This window comes from Coturnix japonica, chromosome 20, assembly GCF_054131305.1.
Source record: "Coturnix japonica strain WE chromosome 20, WE-NBRP24, whole genome shotgun sequence".
NCBI classification, from domain to species: Eukaryota; Metazoa; Chordata; class Aves; order Galliformes; family Phasianidae; genus Coturnix; species Coturnix japonica.
The window spans coordinates 9,279,022-9,305,828 of NC_140682.1; the positions used below are offsets into that span (position 1 = coordinate 9,279,022).

The following is a 26,807-nucleotide window of genomic DNA, read 5'->3' on the forward strand; positions in this document are numbered from 1 at the left end:
ATTTGAAGTTGACATTTTGAGCTTTACTACTGACACCTCTGTTCATTATGCTGATGATACCACAACGGCAAGTAATGTAGACAATTTTATACCCTTTAGGGAGTTGTCAAAATCTCAGCTATTTCAAGGCATACGTTTCTTAAAGTTTCTTAATAAGGCAGTAGTTTCTTTAAAAGTAGCTCCCAAGCTGTGGAGTTGTTTCTTACATAAGCTGTTCTAATTACATAAAACAAACAAACATACAAAACAGAAGACAACAGATAGGAAAAATCTACTACTCATACTCTGACCATGCCAAGGATACTGCTATCACATGTGAACATCTGTTTTTAATAACTGCCATGCATATTAATGATATGAACCTTAGTTTAATACAAGGGCTTCACTTACAAAAGCACACGATAATACACTAAAGCTTCTCTTCCCAACTATTCAGTGTGCAATATCCTTCCCTCCAAATCATTACACAGTACAGCCATTACACGCTCTGGGGACAGACTGACTTGCCCTTTGGTTAGCTTATGGAATTTAATAGGAAGAGCTCATAAGCATGTAAGATTCCCATTCAGGTATACACATAAGGATAAGACACTGCTTCTTCCGTGTGACCACACAATTACAGGAAGTCCCAAGCTAGCTTCAAAACTAGAACAAAAACCAACCATTTTCTCGTCACTTGCAGAGGGTGAATTAAAAGCCATGATAGATTTTGTATTTTTCGTGTTCTCACTTTTCACCAAATCCTGGGAAAATAAGACAAGTTTCAGCCATGATTCTTTTGGAAAGAACAATTGATGTCACAAAAGTGAACACTTTAAACATTTTTGCTAATAGTAGGGAAGTATTTGCTAGTGGTAACTATTCCACTGTAAATCAAATAATAAATAAGCATTCAATTATAAAAACAGGACATTAAGATATCAGTATTAGACATCTCATGATGTCTAAAAAGCTGATTTATGTCTACAGGTTTCAAAGAAAATACACAATGGAGTTAAGAGAAATTCCCTTCTCTTAAACCATTATCACTGAGCTTGGCTATTAGTTTTGTTCATTAAAGCAGTTCATTGATTAAATTCTTCAACTACTTTACTGAGGTAGAAATAGCATTTTTTTTAATGCTTAAATGAGAATGGTAAAAAGGCACCAGATATTTTGTTTTCTGTTGGGTCTAGGTCATACCTCATCCATGTCATCACTTCTTTTCTTTTTTGCCTTAGGCATTTTTACTCCTAAAGGTATCATGCTGCCGTGCTGCTTTATCTCCATCTTATCAGGTTGCAGAGGTGTCAGTGGGATTTCCAGCTCCGGTTTTGGGAACCGACTAGTTTTGCCATTTTCTGTGGACACTCCAGAAGAGTCGAGGACAGTTTCCAAATGCTCCTGATAGCACAGAAGAATTTTAAGTGCAAGTGTTAAGGTAGCCATGAGATTAAAAAGCTATAAAGCATCTGGAAAAGGATATGTAAGCATTCGATTTTCCTGCTGTAAGAACACTTGTAACAGAAGGAGTCTATTTCAGTTACAGCAGAGTTTTACCCTTCTTTCCTAGAACTTGTTACATTTAAAATTATTTCCAATCTATGATCACAAAATAAGTTCTCCATGTTAAACTGAGCCTGATACTTTACAAGTCATTTTTTCTCAAGGGCACAGACAACTACACTTTTTTTTATAGAGAATGGTGGTAGAACTGACACGATTTTCTTCATCTCAACTCTGCTGCGTCAGAATTGGGCAGGAACAGGAGCATTTGATTCAAGTGTTCGATTAACTTCCAGCTTAATCTTAGGGAATTTGCCCTTCCTCTTCTACACTAGAGATGTTATTTACATAAGTAAGGTCCAGCTGGCAAGGTGCAAGCCCAGTACAAGTCATTAAAGAACTCCATTGCTATCTTTTCCCTGGAGAGAATACAGACATTCAAGCAATGACACCGTACTTAAGCTGAAGGCTATCATGTACCTGCTCATGGTCAAATGGCAGCAAATGCACAGCTAAGTGACAGGGAAATGTCAGTATGCATTTCCCCAGCAGCACTTACTGTCCACAATCCACCCAATCCTGTTTTTATCAACAGGAACAACAAAGTCAGAACTGAGATCACCTGGACTCCTCCTTCTCTATGGCAGGAATTCAGCTAGCGTATCAAAAATGAGTTCAGATGCTGGTTGAACACATGGAAGACAGGCTGCTGGGGACATCAGAAAATGGTAGATGGCTGCTTCTACTGCTGCTAGTAACTAGCAAACTCCAGTGTCCCAAACACAGACTAGCAGCTTTTACTACTTACACTGTTCCGACCCCCTGAGGGGAGTCTTCTTCCTCTCAAAAAGTTACCAAAGACTGTAGAAAGACAAAAAGTAGTCAGAGCCACTTTATCAGGCTCTGCTAAGAATCTGAATGGAGTATCACCACCCACTGTATTTCCAAGAATTAAGTTGGTTAATAAATACTTTGTTTTTAAAATATATGTAACTGCTATTTTATGAAAGTTAGCAATTAAAAACTTATATAGGAATGATTAACATCATCTGCTAACAAAACAATCTCCAGAAATCCTGCAGAGGAAGAAAATAAGTTCAATTTGCTGTGCCCGTTTCAGTGGCTCCATGAATTTTTTCCAAGTAACTTATCTAATCCTGAGCCACTTCATAAGCATTAACATGAGGAGAGTTTTCAACAGCACCTGACAAAAATGCATCACACAATTGTTTCAACAGCTTTTATTCCTATCAAAGGCTATAAAAACAGGTGATCTGATCACCTTGAAAGGGATAAATAAATTAAAACTTGGGAATTGTTTAGAGAACATGAGATCTTTTCCTACTCATTCCTTATCAAAAGCAATACAATCACAACATTTTCAGATCTGAAGTTTCATACTAACCTCAGATTCATTTAATGAAGTGAGGCTCCTAGTACATCGACGTGACAAATAATTGTCTTCAGCTTTGCATCTTAATGGAATACTTTCTCCAGTTTGAGTTTTGCTTTGTTGTTTCCTAGGCTGTAAATATTTAAAAGGAGTAAAGATTAGGCTATGCATTAGACCTCCAAAATATCTCGAGTTTTCTAAAGTTACAGTGTAAAACCTCAAGCTCAGATGCCACATGAACACGTAAGCTGAAACACAGCACAACTGTGGGAAGGTAGTAACATCTATTCATTGTGTGATCTTCAGATACACCCTACTGGGTCTCACTAACAGTCTCAGGCAGGATTCTGCCTCCAAAAGAGAGAAAGCGAGACATTATTTAGGGACAAAATCTGTAACGCTGGTCGTTTTGTCATCCATTCCCCCCATACTCTGCACGCTCACAGCTGCTATGTTAGAACACCAAAGGCTAAACCTCTGCCTAATCTTCAGCATCCACATACGAATACATGGAAAACTGCATGGAAAAGTTCCATAATGTACACAGAGAGATGGTGTTCTAGTAAATAAAATATTTTTGAGAAGATGAGAGCTCATGTTTGAGTGGAAGACAAAAAGAACCAACAAGTACTCATCACTGAATATGTAGTTAAAGGACTATATGCTAAGAAAAATGATTCCAGCTCCAGTATCTCCTAGGAAAACAGAAGAACAAAAAGGGGTTAACAAGATGTTAAGAACTGACTTTCTATAAATATAATCATACCTTTTCATTTACAGAGTCATTCCTTCTACTTTGTCTTTCTTCAAGTAAAGGTATTTCTGGCAAACACTGAGGGCTACTGTGGTTAATGCGTTGTTTTAATTCCTTTATAAAGTCATCTTTGTCAGCCAGTTCTTTTCTTAACTCTTCTATCACAGTTGCATTATCCTAATAAACAGTAAAAACTGCTGAGTTGTGGGATTGGCAAAAGGAATTAACACACACAAGCAGTATTGCAATTACTTAGTAGCATCAGTTTTAGAATTGCAGGCTAGAACACTTAACTATTCAAGAACAGTAACATTTCACGGATTTGTACGGTCACTGTTACAAGTGCAGTAGTCACAGAATTGCCTGGGAAGTTGTAATACAATATATTTTGATTCTTCTATTTTACTTATGTGCTTCAGCCTTCATCTCTCTTAAGATATAATAACCCGAGCTTTATTTGTTCCCAAATCCTCAGTACTGTGAGAAAGTCGGCAGTTGTAGGGGCAGTTTTGCTATGAGAACATCTTTCTTCTCAGAGAAAGTGAATCCAAACATTCTCAAAAGAGCACAACTCATTTAGTCTTCTGTTTAGCTTCTGAAATTCTATGCTACGGCTTAGATTGGCTATCCTGATTAAAAGCTGGATGTTGAAATAAGAAATGAAACTTCCAGAGATCATCCCCCCTCTGCTTTTTGATGCTTCCCTTAATCTCTCTCCACGTCCCCTTCTGTCTTTTCATGCCATTGTAGATACTACCTCAGAGAAAGCAAAGAAAGTAAGAAACCTGAGACAGAACTACTGTCTGAGTATTGAGCCTAGCTTGGGATCTGGAAATGCTGTGAATTATCAGAAAAAGCTACAGATGTCCAATCTGACTGTAGGATCATAAGCATCAAACTGACATCTGTTTATTTGAACTACTGAAAAAATTGAAATTTTAGTAATTAACAGAAATTCTGTTTCTGAAGAACCAAAATAAAAGCTGGTGCTTTTTTTGGTTAGTTGCACATGATGTCAATACAACAGTGTTCAAGAACAGAAGCACACCCAGAATACAAAGAGCAGGTACAGGAGTTTTACAGAATTTATGGGTAGCTAATCAGGTAGGAGGAAAGGAGAGCTGACCTTGCTTGAATCCTTTAATGCAGATTGTCTCAGTTCTGCTATTTCTGTCTCTTTTTGTATGGCAATAGAAGCCAAAGTTTTGAGCTGTTCTTCCAAAGCTTCTACTAACTGATCTCTCTCCTCACGCCACTTTTGAATATCATGGTCCTTTTCCTCCAGCTCCTATATTTCATGTTGAAAGAAAAGCATACACAGTAAAAACAAGCAGAATCTTTAAGACAGCCTAGAATTAATAAGTTTTTCATATAGCATAAATAAGGACTCAAGCTGATAGGAAGAGTTTATGGTAAGACATTTCAATTAACATATCTTGATGTCACTCAACAAGATCAGGTTACATGCATGTATTACATATGTATTTACTATGCAGATTATTGTATTGAAAACAATCTGCCAGTGCTCTGTAGTGACTAATTATTTGAATATCTTTCATGGTCTACCACTAATTTCAGTTGGCCACTTTCATTTTGCTCCAATTTTTTTTTTTTTTTGACCTTTTTCCTGTTGCTTGGAAAACCTGCATCATTCATTTAATAAAAATTAAGAGCAAGTAAAATACCTGTTTAAGTTGTTGGATAGTATAGTCTTTATAATCCAGCTCATCCTTAAACTGGTTATTAATCCTTTCAAGTTCATACGTCTTGATCCTGAGGGATTCCTCCACAGAACGCATCGTGGACACCTGTAATGTAAGCACAGCTCACGGTTCATTAAAAGACTTCTGTAATCCAACCTGGCCAAATACTTCTTTGTTAAATAAAGAGGAATTCACAAACAAGTGCTGAGTAGGAAAATGACAGCAAGTGCAAGGTTACCAAGGAAGACATGAATTCATTTTTAAGCTTCAATTTTCCACCCCAAGCACACCCAATAAACTTTCAGACTAAGATCCTGCAAAATGGGTTTTAAAATATCTACTTGTTTAATAATTAAATTTTAACTATTAACATCACTGAAGCTGAAACTTAAGAAAAAAAATATACATGCTTATATTAAAGAGCCTCTGGAAATTAGTCTATTTCTCTTCAAGTAAATAGCATTCTTCTTCCCAGTTATCAGCGTTTTTTCACAAGACTTAGGTTTTAGGCTTTGGAGTTACCACGGATACCAATGGCAAGTCACCAGTAACGTAGAGATAATAACAAGTCCCCTCCAGAGGCAGATTAGCTATTCTCTTCACAAACCTTATTCCAGACTACCAACCAACTTTACTTTCCTCTGTTCATTCTCTATGTGAAACCATGTTTTAACTTCTGGTCCCCTCTAGAGCTTCAATGGCAACTTTACCTAAGATTTGCTGCTAGCCACACTAGTGTGAAATTTCCAGCTTCATAGTTAAAGTTTGAGAAGTTTTAACAGCAGAAAGCCAAGCATAATCTTACAGAAAAAAATATCTCAGTTGACTACAAACCTCGCTTTGTACTTGCTGAATTTGTTTCTCGGCATCAGAATGTTTGTCTTTTAGATCTGCATACTCTTCTTCTTTCCTCTGCAAATCTTTTTTCAAATTCAGTACAAGGGCAGAACTCTCAGAAAGAATATTTTCTAGCCTTATGTTAAAAATAAAGAGACAAAGAACATTACTGTTACACATCTCATGGAAACAGCAATTACAGCTTAATCCATGCCCTGCCTGTTGGTTTCTATTTGTAAATAGACTCTTAAATCTATCTAGACCAGTGACAAGATTTAAACAATTACTTTTGAATTTCAGCTTGCTTCTCATAATCAGATGCTGAAGCAATAAATTATTCAGATGCTATTCTGAGGGATGTACAACAAAACCACCAGCAATCCCCATATTATTCTTCATTTCCTTGCACATTCCTGTTTTCCCTTGGAACTCAAGTAGCATACCAAAGCATCCTAAAGTAGTATTTTGGCCATTGATAAGCATGCAGATGCATTAAGTCGAAGGGATGTTCCCATTAACTATTTTTAACTCTAGTTCATTCTCAAAGGGCTCTAAGTTAACTCAGTGGTTACTTACGATTCTACACGTTGCACTTTCTCCATTTCACTCTTTTCCTTTTCCCGAAGAGAATGTTTCATCTGCTCCAAGCTTTCATTTAAAGCCAAACTTTTGAGCTGTTCTTCCAAAGCTTCTACTAACTGATCTCTCTCCTCACGCCACTTTTGAAGATTACGGTCCTTTTCCTCCAGCTGGGCAACAAGTCTTTCCTAAATGAAGAACAGATGAACAGTGAACATCACCTACTACACACTGAACTGTTCTAACACTTCGGTAGTTAGCACCGTTTTACAGTCTTAGTAAATGTATGATCTCTTCAAGATCCACAGGAGCTCTAGAAGTAGTTGCACTACAAACTTACAGAAGCAAAACCATGCTTCTATTAGACAACCTACATTACTCTCCTTGTGAAAAAATATTAGTATTATTTAAGAACTTCAATTTGCTCACTTAATGATTACTAATGAGCTTTAGGAAAATAAAGTCACAAAGTGATAATAATACTAAGCTCCTCACATCCTTCTATGCTGCTTGCAGATCCAGAAAGTCAGGACTAACTACTTCCAGATGTAAAAAAAGCTTTGCAGAATGTACAGATTCACATGTTTAAGAAGTTACATGACAAGAGCCCAGCAAACAGCTCAAGTAACTCAAGTGACTTTGTTATCAGTCACTATTTGGAAAGTGATAAAGGAGCAAAACTGTGGCCGTTTGACCAAGTATTTTTATTCAGTATCTGGAGAGAAGTTTGTGGGGTTTCTTTAGAAACTCAATTGCCTTTTCTTCCTTATAAAGGCTTAATGGACTTCTGCTTTGCAGAAAAGAGAACAAACAAAAGCTATTGTACAAAATACTTTCTTAGCCTCATTAAATAGTGATCTATTTTTCAACTGTAATTTTCTTATTGATGTCCCACATACGTGACATTTCATTATGCACTTATGAAAGATCTTTCTTTTTGTGGCCCCCCCATTCCTTCCTTTTCCAAATCAAGCAGTTCTCATATGGGCTTTGGCGCATAAGAAAGCAAGGGGACTTGGACAATCTGCTCTTATGCACCCTTACTGTTAATACTTGGTATGTAGTTGTCTCCAAACTACAGGCACCAGACAACTCTGCCAGGACCTCATCACTTACAGTTTCTGCTTGTTGCTTTTCGTAATGTTGTCGGTCCTCAGCAAATTGTTTCATTTCTTTGTTGCGAAGATTCTCAGCTTCTTTTATCTGATTTAGGAGCTCTTCTTTCTCCTCCAGCCACTTTTTTCTATCAGTTTGATACTTAGTCTCACTTTCCTATTTCAAAGAAACCAAAAATGAAATAGTGAGTCATTAAGGAATAAAAGTCTTAAAAGCCAGGTCATCATTAAATAGACTTGTTTCTGCAAGATAACAGAAACATTAGCAGTTTTTACTACAGAATATTCCCAAAGGCAGGTATTGGATAATCATTTGTTCTTTTCCATTAAAAAATAATCATTTCCAGTATTTCTTATTCAGACTGGAGAGCCTCCATAAAACATCTCTTTTTCTTTATAAATGTTCACACAAGCTTTACAGAACTTACACCAAAAGTCAGTATAAGAAAAACTCTTTTAACTTAAAAACTTCTAACACTTTACGCTGCCTTGCAGCAGTTGTAGAAAAACTTGCAGCTCCTTTAGGGTTGAAAGACAAAGAAAAGCAACATAGTTTACACTGTAGGAGTAGTCTCCTTTCCTATCAAACCTACTGGCAGACATTCTCATATATAGGACAGAGCACCTGAGAAACTGCTTGGAAAAAATAAAAGTCTTTTAACCAAGGAAAATTAGTAGACCTGCAGCCCAACAAAAAAGGCTTCCTGGTGATAAAGTTAGATGATGATTTTGATAGCTTATATTAGTTGCCCGAGCAACTAACAGAAAACAGTTTTGACAAATACACCGTAAGTTACAATTTGCTTTGAGTTAGTATTCCTTTCTTGCAAACAACAATTGTATAAGTATACTCTGCTTATAGCACATTGACGTGGTATAGAATGAAGCAATGAATGTTCAACTTTCCCCTCTTCTTGAAAAAGTGAATTGGCTCTGCGCATTAAAAAAAATATCATGAATAAGCTTACTCAAGGTGAAGGAGGAAAGAAGTTCAGAACCATTCCACTAACAGAGTGGATGTAACCTATTGTATACTCACTTAGAAAACTCCCACTGCCAGCCCATTACTTTTATTTAAAAAAACAAACAAACAACAACAACAAAAAATAACATCAGATGGGATAAGACAACTAACTGTTCAGAGGCCAGCAAAAGAAGCATTGCTCATGGCAGCATAATGTAGGGAAGGCTACACTTCCTATACTATGGGGGCATCAGTGATGCCATTCTTAACGTACCACAAAAAAGCTGCACCTGGTCCCTATTGCATGTTGCACTGCAGCTTTTACAGGAAGTTTCTGTAATCAATATAACAGTTTACTTTATTAAGTTACAACTTTGAAGTTAAGTTACCTCCAGCTCTTTTTGCAGCTTTATTAATTCTGTATTGTTTACATTCAAATTTGCCTCATCACTTTTGTTGTTCTTTTGCTGCCAGTCACTATTGCTCTGGTATTCCAGCTCACTGTATTTCTGTTTCCATGCAATCAGTTCTACTCAATACACAAAATGAGGTTAGATAGCATATCATTTCAAATATATATTTGAAATACCACACCAATGACTTTTTACTAAAGCTGCTTCAGTTTTATCTGCTACAGACATAAAGAAATAACAGAAGCCTTTAACTACAAGAGATTTGTTGTTTACTATGGAACGTTAATGCCTAAGTAACAGTTACATGAAAATGGAAGTGGCTATCACAGTACATCTAAACCCCTTTTGCATCCCTGCTCCCTTTCCCTGGAAAGATTACCTGAAGCTAATTTTTGGTTCTCTTCTAACTGAGCTTGAAGCATTTCATCTTGTTCAAGCTGCATTTCCTCTTGTTCTTCTAATGTCATCCGCATAACTTCAATTGTTCTATCCCTTGCACACAGATCTGAAGGATTGAAAATTTACAGATGAACTCCCTACTAGCTCCCATTATTCTCAAATCAAGATTCTCCAATGACCAAAAGCTCTTTTAAAAGAAATAGAGCATCTCCATTGAAATATTTACATACAAATATATGCAGACATGTTTTAAAATCGAAACACAGAAGACACAAAGTCATTAGCAATGTGACAACATTTACACAGATATTCCACACACACACACACACACACACAAATAATGGCTGACCGTCACATAGTTGGTCATAGTCTTCGGAGATATCTTCCATCCTCTCAGTTTCCACCAGCTCCTATATTTCATGTTGAAAGAAAAGCATACACAGTAAAAACAAGCAGAATCTTTAAGACAGCCTAGAATTAATAAGTTTTTCATATAGCATAAATAAGGACTAAAGCTGATAAAAAGAGTTTATGGTAAGACATTTCAATTAACATATCGTGATGTCACTCAACAAGATCAGGTTACATGCATGTATTACATATGTATTTACTATGCAGATTATTGTATTTAAAGCAATCTGCCAGTGCTCTGTAGTGACTAATTATTTGAATATCTTTCATGGTCTACCACTAATTTCAGTTGGCCACTTTCATTTTGTTCCAATTTTTTTTTTTTTTTTGACCTTTTTCCTGTTGCTTGGAAAACCTGCATCATTCATTTAATAAAAAATAAGAGCAAGTAAAATACCTGCTTAAGTTGTTGGATATAGAAGTCTTTATAATCCAGCTCATCCTTAAAATAGTTAATAACCCTTTCAAGTTCATACGTCTTGATCCTGAGGGATTCCTCCACAGAACGCATCGTGGACACCTGTAATGTAAGCACAGCTCACGGTTCATTAAAAGACTTCTGTAATCCAACCTGGCCAAATACTTCTTTGTTAAATAAAGAGGAATTCACAAACAAGTGCTGAGTAGGAAAATGACAGCAAGTGCAAGGTTACCAAGGAAGACATGAATTCGTTTTTAAGCTTCAATTTTCCACCCCAAGCACACCCAATAAACTTTCAGACTAAGATCCTGCAAAATGGGTTTTAAAATATCTTCTTGTTTAATAATTAAATTTTAACTATTAACATCACTGAAGCTGAAATTGAAGAAAAAAAATATACATGCTTATATTAAAGAGCCTCTGGAAATTAGTCTATTTCTCTTCAAGTAAATAGCATTCTTCTTCCCAGTTATCAGCGTTTTTTCACAAGACTTAGGTTTTAGGCTTTGGAGTTACAAACCTCGCTTTGTACTTGCTGAATTTGTTTCTTGGCATCTGAATGTTTGTCTTTTAGATCTGCATACTCTTCTTCTTTCCTCTGCAAATCTTTTTTCAAATTCACTACAAGGGCAGAACTCTCAGAAAGAATATTTTCTAGCCTTATGTTAAAAATAAAGAGACAAAGAACATTATTGTTACACATCTCATGGAAACAGCAATTACAGCTTAATCCATGCCCTGCCTGTTGGTTTCTATTTGTAAATAGACTCTTAAATCTATCTAGACCAGTGACAAGATTTAAACAATTACTTTTGAATTTCAGCTTGCTTCTCATAATCAGATGCTGAAGCAATAAATTATTCAGATGCTATTCTGAGGGATGTACAACAAAACCACCAGCAATCCCCATATTATTCTTTATTTCCTTGCACACTCCTGTTTTCCCTTGGAACTCAAGTAGCATACCAAAGCATCCTAAAGTAGTAGTTTGGCCATTGATAAGCATGCAGATGCATTAAGTCGAAGGGATGTTCCCATTAACTATTTTTAACTCTAGTTCATTCTCAAAGGGCTCTAAGTTAACTCAGTGGTTATTTACGATTCTATATGTTGCACTTTCTCCATTTCACTCTTTTCCTTTTCCCGAAGAGAGTGTTTCATCTGCTCCAAGCTGTTTTTCATCTGCATAACTTCTTGAATCAGATTTGCTTCTTTGCTACTTAACTCTTCAAACTTTTTGTCTGCATTTGCAGACTTCTCCTGCAGAGTTGCTGTAACTGTCTCCAGATTAACAATAATAGATTCTTTTTCTTTAAGTAATTCATTGAGTTTTGACACATTGTCTTCCATTGTCTTGGAAGCCTCCAAGAGATATTCAAGCTCTCTTATTTTTACCTCACAGTTGGCAACTTCCTCCTGAAATTGTGCAATCACTCTCTGATCTTCTGCAGTCTTTTCTTCAAACTCCTGAGTTTTCTTCTCTATTTGCTCATGTAACTGATTCACAAGATCTTCTTCCTGACTAGTGTGAGTTGTAATCTCACATAGCTTCATTACAAGTTGACGATTATGATTTTCAGCATTATTCAGTCCCGCCTTTAGGTTTTCATTGTCTTGAAGCAGTGCTTTGATGTGCTGACTTTTTTGTGAGGAAACATCAACAATACTTCTGCATACTTCCCAAATCCTTTCAAGACTATAGTTAAAGGAGAGGTCCTGCACAAGATCTGAGATGGAAGAAGTCTGTGACTGAATGCATGCAGAACTAATTTGAGATGTCCCTGGCTCATCTTTTTCACAGTCTGAGGAATCCTTTACACTGACAAAGTCAGTACCGATGGCGTGAAACTCTAAGTGACATTTGTATAATTCATCTAATTTGGTCCGCATTTCTTTTACTTGTGACACTTTATCAATTATATATTCTTTGGCAACTTCTATGTTGTTAGTTAGTTGGGCATTTTTGTCTTCTAGTGTCATATTTATAGATTTCTGTTCATCCAGTTCAGAAGCAATTTCCCGATAGTCAGCTTGACCCTGCAGAATTTGTTCACGGAGGGCATCAGCTGTTTCTTCAGAAAAAGAAAGCTCAATACGCAGGCTTGTTACCTGCTTACTGAAATCTTCTTTATTATTTTTTTCTCTTCTGCATTGTTCTTCAAGCACAGCTAAATGATGTTCCAAGATTTCAGTTCTTTCCCTCAGTGCTAGTACTTCCTTTCGGTACGCGGAGCACTTTTGTTTCATGTGTTCAATTGTCCTTTGCTCTACAGTGTTCTTTTTCTTTCTCTCATTTACAACTACTGTAAAACAAACAAACAAACAAACCAAAAAAAAAAGGGGAAAAGGAATGTAGCTCAGATTGATTAAAATAATTATTACATAGCAGTTCACAACACCAAGTAGCAACTTCTAAGTGAAACACTGTCGTAATATGCAAGCCATGCCCTCACATCACATAGTATTTGATACTAGTGAAGGAATTAAAGTCCTCTGAACACGTAATCAGGTGCCTCAGATTTCTATACAGAATTAACAGCAAAAGGTTTTCAGTCTGGAAGAACACTTTTACCATGGCACTACTCAAACCTTCCACTCCACACCAGTAGAAAATCTAATTAGATTTAAGAAACATGGGAACGAGATAGATAATTCACAGCTATATTCTTTCTATCTTCCCTGCTTCAGCAATCCCTATAAGGCAGCCAGGAATCACTCCATCTACATCTAAATGGTAGATAAACAGTTCTCTAAGAAATTTCATTCCAACTCATAGTCCTCTTACTTTCAAAAGAAAGATAAAACCCTGGACAAGTTGATCACTTAAGTGTTGATATCTGTCTCTCTTATTCAGTTCATCTCTAAACAAAATATGAGGATTCCTACTTCTGTCCACACTTACTCTTTTGCATATAAAGTTCACTCATAAAGTTGTACAAATTTGCAGATTCAAGTTTCCATAAATATTCCATTAGCTTGGGGCTGTTTTTTTCTTTAACTGGTGAGCAATTAGCTAAAATCACATGCATTTTCTTTCTATCAAAAGCAACTTCTGTATTTCAACATTGCTTTAGAATCCAGTTATGTCCATTCCATAATATGCATACTTTAAGTATTAAAAAAAATAAATATAAGTCAAGACTTACTAGGGATTGGGTCACCACAACAATATATTCAATGGTGATTCTTGTACAGTCCTTTTATTACTACAATGCAGAATTTTATAGTGCCCACGTGCAGCCTGCATTACATACAGATTCACATGTACTGCATGGAAACAGCCTCTTAACTCATCTAAGGAGTTTTATATACGGCCCTCAACTGATTTAAAAGTCATACTGAAGAAACAGCAGTGGCATATTCCACCCCAAACCAGGTTTTGGGTTTTGACTGCTCACCCAGCAACACTAGTGAGGGGAATATGATTTATAAGTAATCTAAACACTTTATGCTGAAAACAACAAGCAAGTACTAAAGCAAGATAAATAAGACTAGGGAGAAGATGTGTAATGTTCAGTCTAGAAGCTCCTTACAGAGGAAGTAGGGAAAAAGCATTATTACAGAGCATAGGAAACAAGACCTAAAAGCTCAGAGAATGGTGTAAATACCCTGAACTTGAAGCTGAGATAACCTAGCATCTCCTAAAACACTTTTGCTCATGCTACTTATATAACTAATTCTACAAAAGAACCAGCACAACATACCTGTGCTCATTGTTCTACTGTGTATATTTAACATAGCTAAAGAATATATATTAAGAGTTTTTTGAAATTGGACGCTATTAATACTCACAAATAGAAGAAAATTTTAACATGATTGAATACTCAGTACTTCTTAACCGAAAACTTCATGCTGACATTGTGACTATTAGCTACCCATTTTAATTCCTATGTGGAGCATTGCTGTCATTAATTTTTAAATGAGAGCTTTGGTCATATGATTAGAACAAACCCACTACTATTTGGAGTATGGAGGAGTCCACATCCCTCCCTCAGTCTCTGGTAAGATGCTTATATGTGATGCCATTCAGTGGTCACATTAGGATTCAATATTTATGCCAAATAAAGGCAGCAGGGACAAATCATCCAAGAACAGCATCTCATCCAAAGAAGGCCTTGACTTTCTCCCTTGCACATATTTTGCAAGAGGAATAGAAGAAAGGAAGGGAATACAGCTAAGTTTTACATTTTCCCTTCTACATTGTATATGCCTTCCGTAATTCTAGGAACACTGATGCTCAGCTGTGCCCAGAAGTGAAGTTACATGCATCAGAGCTTATCCAAACCATTTTGCTCAAATATTGCTCATGAGCGAGCAATTAGCAGGTCATCAACAATTTTGATAGTTGCTTCAGGAAAAACAAAACAAACAAACAAAAAAAAGCACTTGAGCAGCTGATGCTACTCAGAAGATCAGCAACAGCAGTTGAAACAATCCTAAAGAAACTGCTTTAAAACTATTACCAAATCTGCAAGTGCATCAACAGATGAGGAAAAAGCAGCAAAAAGGAAAAAAATAGTGCAAAAAAATTTTAATCCTAAGCATTCAAAAATGAACAGCATAGGACCTTCTGAAAAAGGGATATTTACATAACAGTTACTTCTATTTACAGTTTAACACAGTGGCTTTTCTCCTTATACCATAAGGTAACGTGCTTCACAGCCTTTTGCTTCCTATCCGGAATAGGAAGCAATTTATTGTTTTGGAAGACACCCTGTTCAACGATGGAAGAAACTGTACCTTTCTTTGGAGGTGGCTCTTCCACAGTAGGCTTATCTTCATCAGTACTGCGCTTTCTTCCCACTTCCAACTCAGTTTTCTCTTGTTTCAGTGCTTTAACTGAAAGCACTGAAAATTGGATGCTTTCAGTTCCTTTATTAGTGTTCTCTTCTGCCGGTTCTGTTTTAATGGTAGTTAAATGGTAGGTAGTCTTTTCCTGTATTGATATAAGATCAGTTACATTGAAGCTTAATAAAAGGAGCACTTAAGTCTCAGTAATCTTCTGTAGGCAAATATTTACACAAAACCATACAGCTAAAATATTTACCTGGTGACTCTATAGACATCAGTTACAAATCTCAATAGCAGACAGAACAAGTACACCTTCAGATAATGACAAGTGCAATACTCGGTAGAGTATACAAGGGAAAGCAAGAGCCTAGCAGGTTACAAAGTAAAAGACTTGCACACAATCAAGAGTTTACCAGTTTATCAAAGAATTTCCTGTTTCCAAGAAGTCAAAAAAATTACAAACATGGTCAAAGAGCAAATGGTCAGCTCTCATACAAGTTCATCACATCACACTTCTGCTAAGCTGCTAAAATCACTTTCATCGTGACAGATATAATCCAACTTTAAAGCTTAGTCAGCTCTGTCACGCATATTTTAGATTGTGTCCTTGACCACAAGTGAAGCTTCCTTACTTACAAGATGACGATTGTTAAGCCATGCTGGCACTGCCAAGGACTGATTATTCATCTTTAGTAGCTTATGAAAAGAAAAGCCTCAGAAGTGTTCAGGCCACACAATCTTACAGATAGAGTTGGAGCCTTGTTCTTGGAAGAAGTAATAGGTGAGGACATGACTACTCATCACAGTCAGCTTTAATACCATGGAAATACTAAGTTGCAGTGATGCAGACAGTCAAAGACTAAGAAGGGTCAAGTTGCTAAGCTTACAAGGTTAGAGATCTGAGTGACAGAATTAACTATAAATGTTTTCAGAGCTACTTCAGGCTACCAAACATCAAAAAATGAACAAAAACCACCAGAAGTGGTATGCACACATACTCAATCAAGCTAGTCTTCACATATTCAGTAGCTCGCAGTACATTAGTCAGGATAAAGTTTTATGGACTGCATAGAACGTGGAGATATCCTGACCATTCATACTCGTACTTCCAACTCTACTCAACATACTTTTACTGTTGCTCTTCCTCTGATGTAGGAGTGTGAGGCAGGAGTTAGTGGAACACGCTGATATTTTTGTTGTTTGTGTTAACAACAACTACCTTCAGATAAATTTGAATTGTTTACAATTTCAAGCGAGTACCAGCTACATACAGAAAATCAGTTTTCCAAAAATGTGTTGATTACAAGCATAGAATTAGTGTTTTCCTTTTTTTGTATAAGGATACGGAGATGTGTAAAACTCACATAATCTTTTACTTTTTCTTCTAAATGAGATTTTAAGTCTTGTAGCTCTGTAATAATGTCATCTTTCTGCACCTTGATTGAGATTGGAAATAAAAAATAAAAAAAATTCAGTCATCAGTTTCTAATGTAGTGTTAAGTAGCTGAATTACACAATGCATTAAAGGCAAATTCAGTTAAGCTAAGCTCGGTAAGAAATCTATTAATTGAGCCTACTGGAATAGCATTTTAAGCTACCACAAGTTGGTATTAATTAATTAATTAATTAAAACAATTTTACACAACATCTTGATAAAGTTACCTCAGTTGCTTCTTTAAGTTGCTCAACAGACTCATCCAATTTAATCATCTGCATTTCAAAGTCTGTAACACACAGAAAAGGTTGTATTACATAAGTAGCCAATAGATAGTTTATTAAGTAATCAATTTTTCCAGATATTCTAATGTTTAGGTAGCTTTTGAACAGATTAATTAATTTGCATGTGGTCTTCACTTATTGGGAGTGATTCAAAAGTTTTCTATAATTCTTGGAATGAAAACATTGCATCAACAAGACATAAAGAAGAGTAGAGATTACAATATAAAAGTAAAAATCAAGATATAGACATTTAACCCCATACTTACGAAAGCGTAAAGCTGCTAGCTGCAGTTTAAAGGAGAGGGGGAAAAAAAAAAAAGAAAAGAAATAACCAAAAACCGTGGAATTGCTGAACCTGAATATACACAAGGAACAAACTATCATTTATCTACAGGCTATGGTTCCAAAGGTAGAACATCTTCTCTAATTCCTACTCAAACTGGTTATTTCTATTTTAGATTAATGAACTATTTCTGTCTTCTACCTTTCACATCGCATAACTCACCTTTGTTCTTCTGCATCAGCTCTTCTTCAGTTTTAAGTAGTTTGCTGTTTTTCTCTGTTAGCTCTTCTTTGGTCTCCATCAGTTCAAAGTTAGTTTTCTCCAGCTGCTTTTCAAACCAGCCAATATCTTCCTTCGGGTCCCCCAGGGATACAATGGAACTATGTGCTGCCTCAGCTTGCTCTTTAATATCCATGACATCATAATGCACAGAATCAAGAATGCCCTCAGGATCAACACAGGTGTCAGGCACTATGCTATGTTCTCCACCCTGAAACGCAATTTATAATCAGTTAAAACTGGTGAATAGCTGACTACATAATAGCTGTTATTTCTACACATAGTCTGGATAGCCACTATGAACACAGCCATACAAGAAGTTTTTAATTTCAGCTTCAAAACCCACCTCACAAATTCACATACAACATGACAGTGATTCATATGGGGGGAAGATAAGTGGCATTCTAGTAACAGCTAATATATTTTATAGTATTTGATGTTTGGTCACTACTTAAACCAGATTTCAAGAAATTACAAAAGAGTTATTGCAGACTCCAATCCTGCTTTTAACCTCAAGAGTTTCACTAGGCCAACAATGTACAAGAACTGCCACTTCATGCAGCCATAGATTTCTGCTTTTTTTATGTTTTGAGTTTCCAGTTGCATTCAATGCAACTGATCATCATCTTTTCAGTTCTTTGTCTTGCAGCGCCACATCACCCTCATAGGCTGCTCCCTCTACTTTCACACTTAACCTCTTTCAGATAAGGCCACAATCCAAGGGCACACATCCATCAATTGTGCTTCAAACACAAACTCTCAGCACTTCAAAGTTTTCCATCAAGACTGTAGCACTGATCTGACAGCTTAACTTCTTCAGTGTTATATCATAGCACTCACTCCTACCCATTCCGCTTAACCCCCACTTTCCCACTGAAGCATCTGATGGCCATAACACAGCTTTTCAAACTCTTTACTGCTCCACTTCTTTTGTCAACACTTGAACTGGACAATATTCAGAATTACAACAGCAGCAAGATATGGGGTAGCTGGATTTGCTTTCCTACATGGGATCATATTTTGAGAAGAGAGAAAAATTAAGTAAATAGCATAAAATCTCCTCCAGATGTAACAAGTTGCTTCTTGTTAGGTTGAATACTTTTTAGGAATGAGATTCTCAGAAGATGCTTCTGCCCTCACACCCCAAAGAAACACAAAGACCCCAGTAGAGATTTTTAGAAAACTCTGTAGGAAAATTAAGCTCAACTAAAACACTAAATTAAAAATCCTGACTGCTGTATGGAGACAAACACCCAGATTCACTACAGATACTACACAAATAGATTCATATTCTTAGAAGAACAGAATTTTTTCTTTAAATGCAAATCATAAGTACTGATCAACAAAATAGACTACAACATACTCACTTTTTGTGCAATAGCTGAGAATCTTAGCACATTGAGTGTTTCTTCATAGGTTGAAGCACACTGGCTGATGTTTGCTAACATGTGTATCTTCCCTTTTCCACTCAAGAATCCCTGAAGAAAGTGTGTTAACTTACTTTCACGAAACGGTATGTGCTGCTGCACCCTTTGAAGACAAAAACCACAACAAATCCCATTAGCAGAAGTTAACAGCTTCATTTCAATGTGAGAGCTATCCAAGTGGAAGACAACACATTAATAACTGCACTAGTCTTTAAATCATTTTGAGTTGTGGGTTGTTTTGAATTTAATCTTTTTGCTAGTTTGCAGACAGGTTGTATGATTGTTCCAGCTACTATGCAGCCATTATCTTCTTAGACAACCCACGAGAACATTTAAAACAAAAAGTACATTCAACATCCAGCCTAAGATAGGTCATACAGCCTCACGTTAGCTTAAATTCTCTCTCACCTTTCTCTTTCCCTTACCACATCTGGCAAACTGACCTATCTACTTCTAAGAAAACAGTACCCATCAAAATCAGAGATAACCACTCTCTCAGTATATTGTCTCTAGGAAAGGACAATAGTAAATACTTTGGAAATAAAGAAGCATATACTTATCACAACATCTCTGGTGTTTCCTAAACCAAGGTTAAGTCACTGAATCAAACAGCTGGTGATGTACAGAAAATTAGGAGAGAACTCCTAAAGCGTGACTAAACACACTGTTCTCTAGTGAGGTTACCTGCTGGACTCTTTACAGCTACTGAATTCTGCCAACAGAGCTAAAAGCTTCACATAGCTACGCTCCTGTCACAACACACGTGACCCATAAGTAGCTTTAGTGCAGGAGTGGTAAATGAGTTCTTATTTTAAAGAAAATTACTATCAAAGTCATCACTACATTTCCCCCATATTGTTAAAATTTCAAGTGATCAGGACCAACAAATAAAACAGTTCTGAATAAATCAAAGCACTTTAAGCAGCAGCTAATTTTAAGGAATCCTTCTTCCCTAGAAAGGACAGACAGATAAGAGACTAATCCAGTAGCAAGGCCTATTTTCATCTACTTTTAAGCATAACAGAATTTGAATAGGCTACCAGGCACAGTGTGGCATTTCATGAACACAGAGCTCACCTAATCTTTGGGACAGAAAGACACCTTCAAATGAGAATCAGCAGAGAATTCTGCAATTATATCCAGCTGTGACTGTAAATAAATACTACATTGTTTAAAATACAGAAAGCTCTGTCTGCACTCATTTAGAGCACAACCTCAGACAGAAGTAGCAAGCAGGCTTTCTTCTCTCTGAATTTGGTTAGCTAGATCAGAAAGAATGATGAAGTTGCATCAAGGTTTGGAAAAAAATATATATATATGTATATATGTAATTATATATATCTATATGTATATATGTAATTATATATATCTATATATAATTTTTCTTTTCCAAATTATATATATATATAATATATATATTCTGACCATGTCTCTTGGCTAGGACAAAGCACAGCAATATCCCTGAGGAAAACTGTTACAGCAGAACTAAATGATAAATGCAACTAAATAACAAAGGAGGAAAAGGTCTAACATTTCACACATTTAAAGTGAAAACAGTGAAAACAAATTTTATAATCTGCCCCAGGACTTGTTTGAGAAGGCAAGGCCAGAAAAAAAAAAACTAAACCACAACGCTAATTTGCTTAAGTCTATGATAACACATTCAGAAATTTAGAACTGGAATGGTTTTATTTGAAAAAACAAACAAACAAACAAAAAACAACAACAAAAAGAAGGCAAGTTTATAGATCACTTTCTTAGATCATTAAGTCTTCACACATCTGCAGAAGCCTACAGATAGTTTTCACTCATAACATAGTTTCGTACTCTGCATTTTAAACAATAGTTTAAACATTGTACATGATATCTGAAATCTACAACTAGTTTACAGTTTGTACAAGGACTTACTTTGACTGCTGACTGATCTTGAGTGCACTAATACACTTGCTTAGAGTTAGGAGAGATGCATTGATATTTCCACTCTCTTTCAGTCTGTCACCTTCATTGCACGTCTTGGTATTCCTTTCTGAACCAGCAAGATCACACAGTGATAATCTGAAGGCAGATAAGGAAAATTAAGATTTCTTGCCTTTGAATGTACATTGATTATTTATCATTTCCAACACAACCACTCCTCCTAGAGGAACAATTTCTTGAACCCTTTCATGCTTTTTAATGTTGCTTTCCTAGTGAAGTTGCACACTACTTCCTGCCAAACTCTTTTCCAACACAGCTTCCATTTTTCTGCCATATTCTTCCTTCTGAGGACTTACATTAGTTCAGAAGTTGAGTGAGAAGGATAAAGGAACACTGTGTGGAACAGTGGGCACAAGATATAGAACAGCATTACAACTTGATGGTTTAGTACTGCATGACAGGAAATGGGGAACCACCACTCATACAGGAGGCTGTATCAGGGAACCTAGTGTCCGTAGCCCAATATCAATACATCAATACTGAAAGTAACTGACAATTTCATCCTAAAAGAAGAAGGGAACTCTGCTCTGAACTTACTCATTGACTCGTGTCACTCGTGGCATTTCAAGGTCTTCAATTCTTAGTACCTTAATTGTAAATATACTGTGGCTAAAAGGAGAAATGAAGCAAGGTCAATAGCCAGAAATACACACATTTTCTAAAATCTGTAACATCTGTTCAAAACACTGCTGGATTTATTCCAGATTCAATTAACAATAATTCTACTAGATGCATTAAACCTTTTAAAGAGACATTCCGTCTTGGTTTATTTTGCTTTTCTTCCCCCTCATGAACCACCATTACTTACATGGAAGAAGGCTTAGTTATTTTGTTGAGAGTTTTTGATAAAACACTTAGCTTTTGTATGCACTTATCTCCTTGAAGGACTAATCCTTCTAGTTCAAAGCACTAGAATCACAAACTGTCACAAATTATCACATGGAACACTAGATATCAAGCCTTTTTAAAGCCTCTTCCCCGAAAAAAAGCCATAAACAATATTTTCATTCATCCCTCTTCCCCACACTATGTTACACCCAATGTTAGTGAAAGTTTCCCACCTTCAGCTGGAGCAAGTATTTAGCTTTGTGCTTGCAAAACTCTGGTGTTTCTGTCCCAGTTTAAAAAGTCTGAAAGCTTCTTTAGAATCAGAAATCTGAACCCACTGCAAACCTTTCAAAAGAAGGAAAAGTGATTTTTGCAAGCTTCGCTAGCAAAAGAGAAAGTGAACAAGAAATAAGGTATACAAACTAAGAACATTTAGTTAAGACAATAAAATACTTCATTAACTCTGCCTCAAACATACGACAAGCTGATGGCAGATAAGACTAAGATTCTTCCTCCCACAGAAAAGGGCAAGGTATAGTATAGCACAACAGTTTATCCTACCAGTATACTAAAGTATGTTCCATCCAAATTAAGCAAGCAGCCTTAGTACTGAAAGTACAAAAGCTAAGTTCTTAAACTACAGAAGCCGAAAGTTTGTATTCATTGGTGCAGAAGTCAATCTGAGAAGTTTTTTGTTTTAGCTTGTAGTTTTTATTGGGGATGGGTTATCTGGATTTTGTCTGCATTATAACGACTGTATGGCTCTCATTTTCAAGGATGATGAAGGCAGTGGAGTTCACACAGGCTTTATGGGCAAAGTACAGGAATAAGGAGAATACTGTTGAAGATGCAGATACGTACATGTAGCTTGTTGCCTTCACATTCAAGCAGACACTTCTAGAGCTACACTGAACACATTTAAGAGTTTTCTATCTCAGAAGAAACATGTTACACTATTCCACGACAAGCTTGGCAGTTTGCAAAGTATTCTAGTTACCTTTTACGTAAGAATATCCCTTGATGTCTTGAGCAAGGCAAAGTGTCCTTTTTTTTCTGTCATTTGATAAAGGAGCCAGTAAATCATAAAAACATTCATTGTAAATCTCAAAAAATGAAACCCAGAGAACTTCACAAAATCATCTATAGATAATCTGCTAAGTTGGTCTGATCCTTCTGAGAGATTTTCTGCACCTGCAAAGTAGAAAATATTACAAGTCAGTGTAGAGACAGTAAAACTAGCTGCATTTAAAAATAAGTAATAGTTAAGCTTACAGCTTAAAACTTTTCCCAGAACATAAACACAGAGAATCCCCACCTCTCATACAAACACCAAGTATCTGGAAGTCAAGACGCTTGCCCTACACATTTGCAAAGACACGCCTGCTATAAAGCTTGCTTTTTCACTTCCAAAACCTAATCTAACATCTATAGTTGGGTTAGAAATATTCAGAACTCTTCAGTCTTTACAATATAGAGAACTGAACTAGTAAGGACACTTCGTTCTGACTTTTTAGGGAAAAAAAAGTATTTAGTGAGTTCTTAAGTGCCCTAAAGGCCTGTCGGAAAACCACTAGGGATCTTATCAGAAATCATACTCTTTTTCTTTGTTTTACTTTCACCTCATAAAACCAGGTTATGATAGATGTCCCAGTAGTCTCCTAGCCATTTTATTCCTTCTGTTTTCTGCCCAGATGTCCTGCCCATTATTCCGTTCTGTTACAAATAAAAGCTAAATAATCCTTTTATTATCAGCATTAGCCAAAAAAGCCAGTCGTTGACCTTACAGAAGCTTTTCTAATTGCTACTGTTTAATATAAAACATACCCTTAGAATCAGCTGGGGATTTGTCATTAGTGCTGTTGTGATGGTCTACCTACGAAAGAAAACAGAGACTTTAGGATTTATTATTGATGTACAGCACCAATACACCACTGGTTGCTTTTATTTATTTATTTATTTATTTATTTATTTATTTATTTATTTATTTTAAAAGCAGCTGTATTGCTCTACCAGAAAACAATACAGTAGAGTTCCAAGGTGCCAACACAAAAATCCTGGCTACACGTTTTGACTGGTTTCACCTTACTACTCATTTCTGACAATTCCTTTACTATAAGATCTGATGCATTTCAGCTTCCTGATTCAGAAAGAAAAAGAACAAATAGGGAGAGAATCCCCAACAGGAAAAGGAGTTATTTAATAAGATGATTTTCAATAGCCCATTTATAATCTGCATTTTACCCTTCATGAATCCTGGACTCCTGAAATATTTTTCTTATTGGGATTTTCTTAATTCAGGACTTCCATATCCTATGGCTTATTAGGTCAACTCTCAGAAAAGGAAGTTAAGGTAGAATACTTGATCACTTAATGTAGATAAGCAGCTTATTATTTCTTAACTCAGGCTATCAAAGTGTTACACAAATGAAGTTATGACTAAATTTTGTAAATATAATATTTTTAAGTAGTTTGGTCATAGAAAATACAGAATAGCTCCCAACATGTAGATCTCATGATGTTCATAGATGTATACTCAGTTCCCAGGCTTCAGGTTGTGTTGCTTTTTTATAGAGCACAAAAGTAGAAAGAAATTCTCATCTACTGAAGAGGAGGAATCTCACCTACCAGATACAGTATGCTTAGAAGTAAAACTTTTAACATAGAAGTTTTCATCTACATGACACTCACCCAGATCTGGCTTTGTATAGTCAGCAAAGCTTGTACCTACTTAGCTTATAAGGTCAAGTATTTTACCTAGGAACACGGGTCTTGAAACTAGAGGAGGCACCTATATCGCACGATCACATCTTAACTCTCTAATGGAGTAGGATGAGATCAGCATATAGCTGTTCACTGCATTTTCTTTCCACATACTCACTAAACCTAGAACAGTTTTACACATCTTTGGTTCATGTAGAAGACAGGTGTTATTTTTCCCCGAAATACTTAAATATCATTGGAGCCAGACTTCATACTCAGCTGTGCTCTTGAAATAATTCAGAAGGAATTTTACTGCCACCTGCCTTTCACACTGTGAAGTCCACACTTAACCACCTCATCAGTAAGATCAAGTTAACATACTCCACAACTAAAATACCCCAGTGTGGTGTAGCACACCACTAATAAGATGCTTCATTCTTTTTCAGCAGGAACAGAAAGACAAATAGAAAACTGTGTGTAAATACAGAACCCTCTTTCATTACAGAATGGAAAGGATAACACTGAACTATCACAAGATGCATGTACTCATCATTTCTTTATAAAGTAGATTCCTACCTCTTTTGTCAGACGAAGCAACAAATTTTTAAGAGCAATTTCTTCTCTCACTTTGTCATTAGTCAGTTTTACGTAATCTCTCCACCGAATAGGTTTCAGATCCATTTTTGTGTATAGCCTTCCTCCAACAGTTTTAAACAACATATCCATCGTCCTTGGCAAAATACCAACATCATCTTCTGTCCCTGTAAGCAATACACAAAAGAAGGGCCAGGTTACTATTGTAAGCAACATATAAACATAAATGAAGACAAAGATTACTGATTCTAATCTCAAAGTATACACAAAGAATTTAGAGGCCAGTTACAGTCTGAAGCAATGTTTGCAGTGTTACTAGACTGTTCCCTGAAAAATACTGGCTTTAAGCAACAGCTCACATCCCATTCCTTAGACATTACAGGGCATCACTTTAAAACAGCCAGAATATTCTGCATAAGCTTAGCCTTAAGAAGAAAAAATAACCCACAGCAAACTCCCACATTTAACAGACGTGCAGATTTTCAACTGTTTACCAGGCTCCCTTCCCGCTCTGAAACAACCCTGAAATAACAACCAGAGTGATGTCTCTGCTACAACATTCCCTTCGTCCCACAAACCCTATTTAGAAATATCTACAAGTCTCATAAAAACTGTTAGAGTAACTCAGCTCCTTTCCCATTGCCTTTTCTTGGAGCACACAACTACCTCCACATCTTGCCTACTTCACGCCTTAGTTTTTCCACTGTCACTAAATACCAAGCAAGCTTCAGTGTTTTAAAGTCAGTCATGAACACAAGAGAGGACAATACGCAGAAGAATTTCTATAGTGCTGTATGGAAGGTGGATAGAAAGATAATTTTTGAACATACTACCCTGTTGATTCTTAATATTTAAGTCCTAAAAAGGTATTACTATGGGAAAGTCTTCAGCTCCACGCATATAAAACTATTGGAAATACATAGTAACAGAACACTAAATAACAGAAATAAGGGGAATTTGTTTCCTGTGAACCCAATCGTTTCATTTGTTATGACAATATTAAACATAAAAAACAACTGCTCCCAGCCAGAAAGGACATTGATGTATTATTTCTGTACTACTAAAGCTCAGGGAACACAATCTTCTATGCTGCTGTTATTACTAAAACCAGAAATTTGAAAAAAGATTGAAATACCTTGATCAAATGTTTCAGAATGTTTAATTTCTGCCTACAATAAATCAAACAAACTCAGACATACTTTGCCTTCAAATAAAGAACAGCATTTAAGATGCACGCATTTATAGTAGGAACAAAAACCAAAGTTATTGTAGTGTATGCTGTCTTACACACTTGTAAATTTAGTAATATTTGTTATGGAAGAAGACGACTTTTCAAGGCTACTAGTATTTAAAAGAAGGCAACGTACAAGGCCTGTTGAGTAACTAGGTAAGAAGTCATAACATCTCTCTCTTCTAGAAGTAGTTCTCACTTTAAGAAATTAATTCAAGGAAAAAGCATTTCTGCTCATACCTTGGAATGTGTAAGTTTTCCCAGCATTTGTAATGCCATACGTAAAAACAAGGCAATTACATCCTTCTAAGAACTCTTTCACTGGTTGCTTCACAGTACCTTCAAAGAATTCTTATTGAGTTGCTTCAGGTCCAAACACCTGAATGTTACCAAGAAGCTGGTTAATCTCTTTATTTTGTTTAAGCAATATTTAGGTATTTGTAAGGAGTCAGATACACGTTGATAATTCTAAAGACAGTTAAGAAAAACTTGTTTGCTTTATAT

General features: G+C 36.2%; 1 protein-coding gene, 1 long non-coding RNA gene and 1 pseudogene across 2 annotated transcripts; all 3 read right to left on the bottom strand.

Moving 5' to 3' along the window:
- Window positions 1–1,045: 1,045 nt before the first annotated feature.
- LOC146757626 (kinesin-like protein KIF20B) lies at window positions 1,046–18,396 on the bottom strand. Its single transcript, XM_085520701.1, has 16 exons — window positions 18,304–18,396; window positions 15,215–15,410; window positions 11,574–12,777; window positions 10,995–11,133; window positions 10,451–10,573; window positions 9,992–10,052; window positions 9,623–9,748; window positions 9,220–9,359; window positions 7,868–8,023; window positions 6,749–6,939; window positions 6,170–6,308; window positions 5,318–5,440; window positions 4,759–4,920; window positions 3,645–3,809; window positions 2,891–3,010; window positions 1,046–1,383 (listed from the first exon to the last, which is right to left on the bottom strand). Exons 1-16 carry the CDS (start codon window positions 18,394–18,396, stop codon window positions 1,177–1,179), a joined length of 3,345 nt encoding a protein of 1,114 aa, XP_085376827.1. The 3' UTR covers window positions 1,046–1,176.
- A 164-nt stretch (window positions 18,397–18,560) lies between these two features.
- Window positions 18,561–22,911, bottom strand: LOC146757627 (kinesin-like protein KIF20B; annotated as a pseudogene).
- A 689-nt stretch (window positions 22,912–23,600) lies between these two features.
- LOC146757628 (uncharacterized) lies at window positions 23,601–26,682 on the bottom strand. Its single transcript, XR_014936103.1, has 3 exons — window positions 26,544–26,682; window positions 25,055–25,239; window positions 23,601–23,651 (listed from the first exon to the last, which is right to left on the bottom strand). It is a non-coding gene; the product is annotated as an uncharacterized LOC146757628 (long non-coding RNA).
- Between the last annotated feature and the right edge of the window lie 125 nt (window positions 26,683–26,807).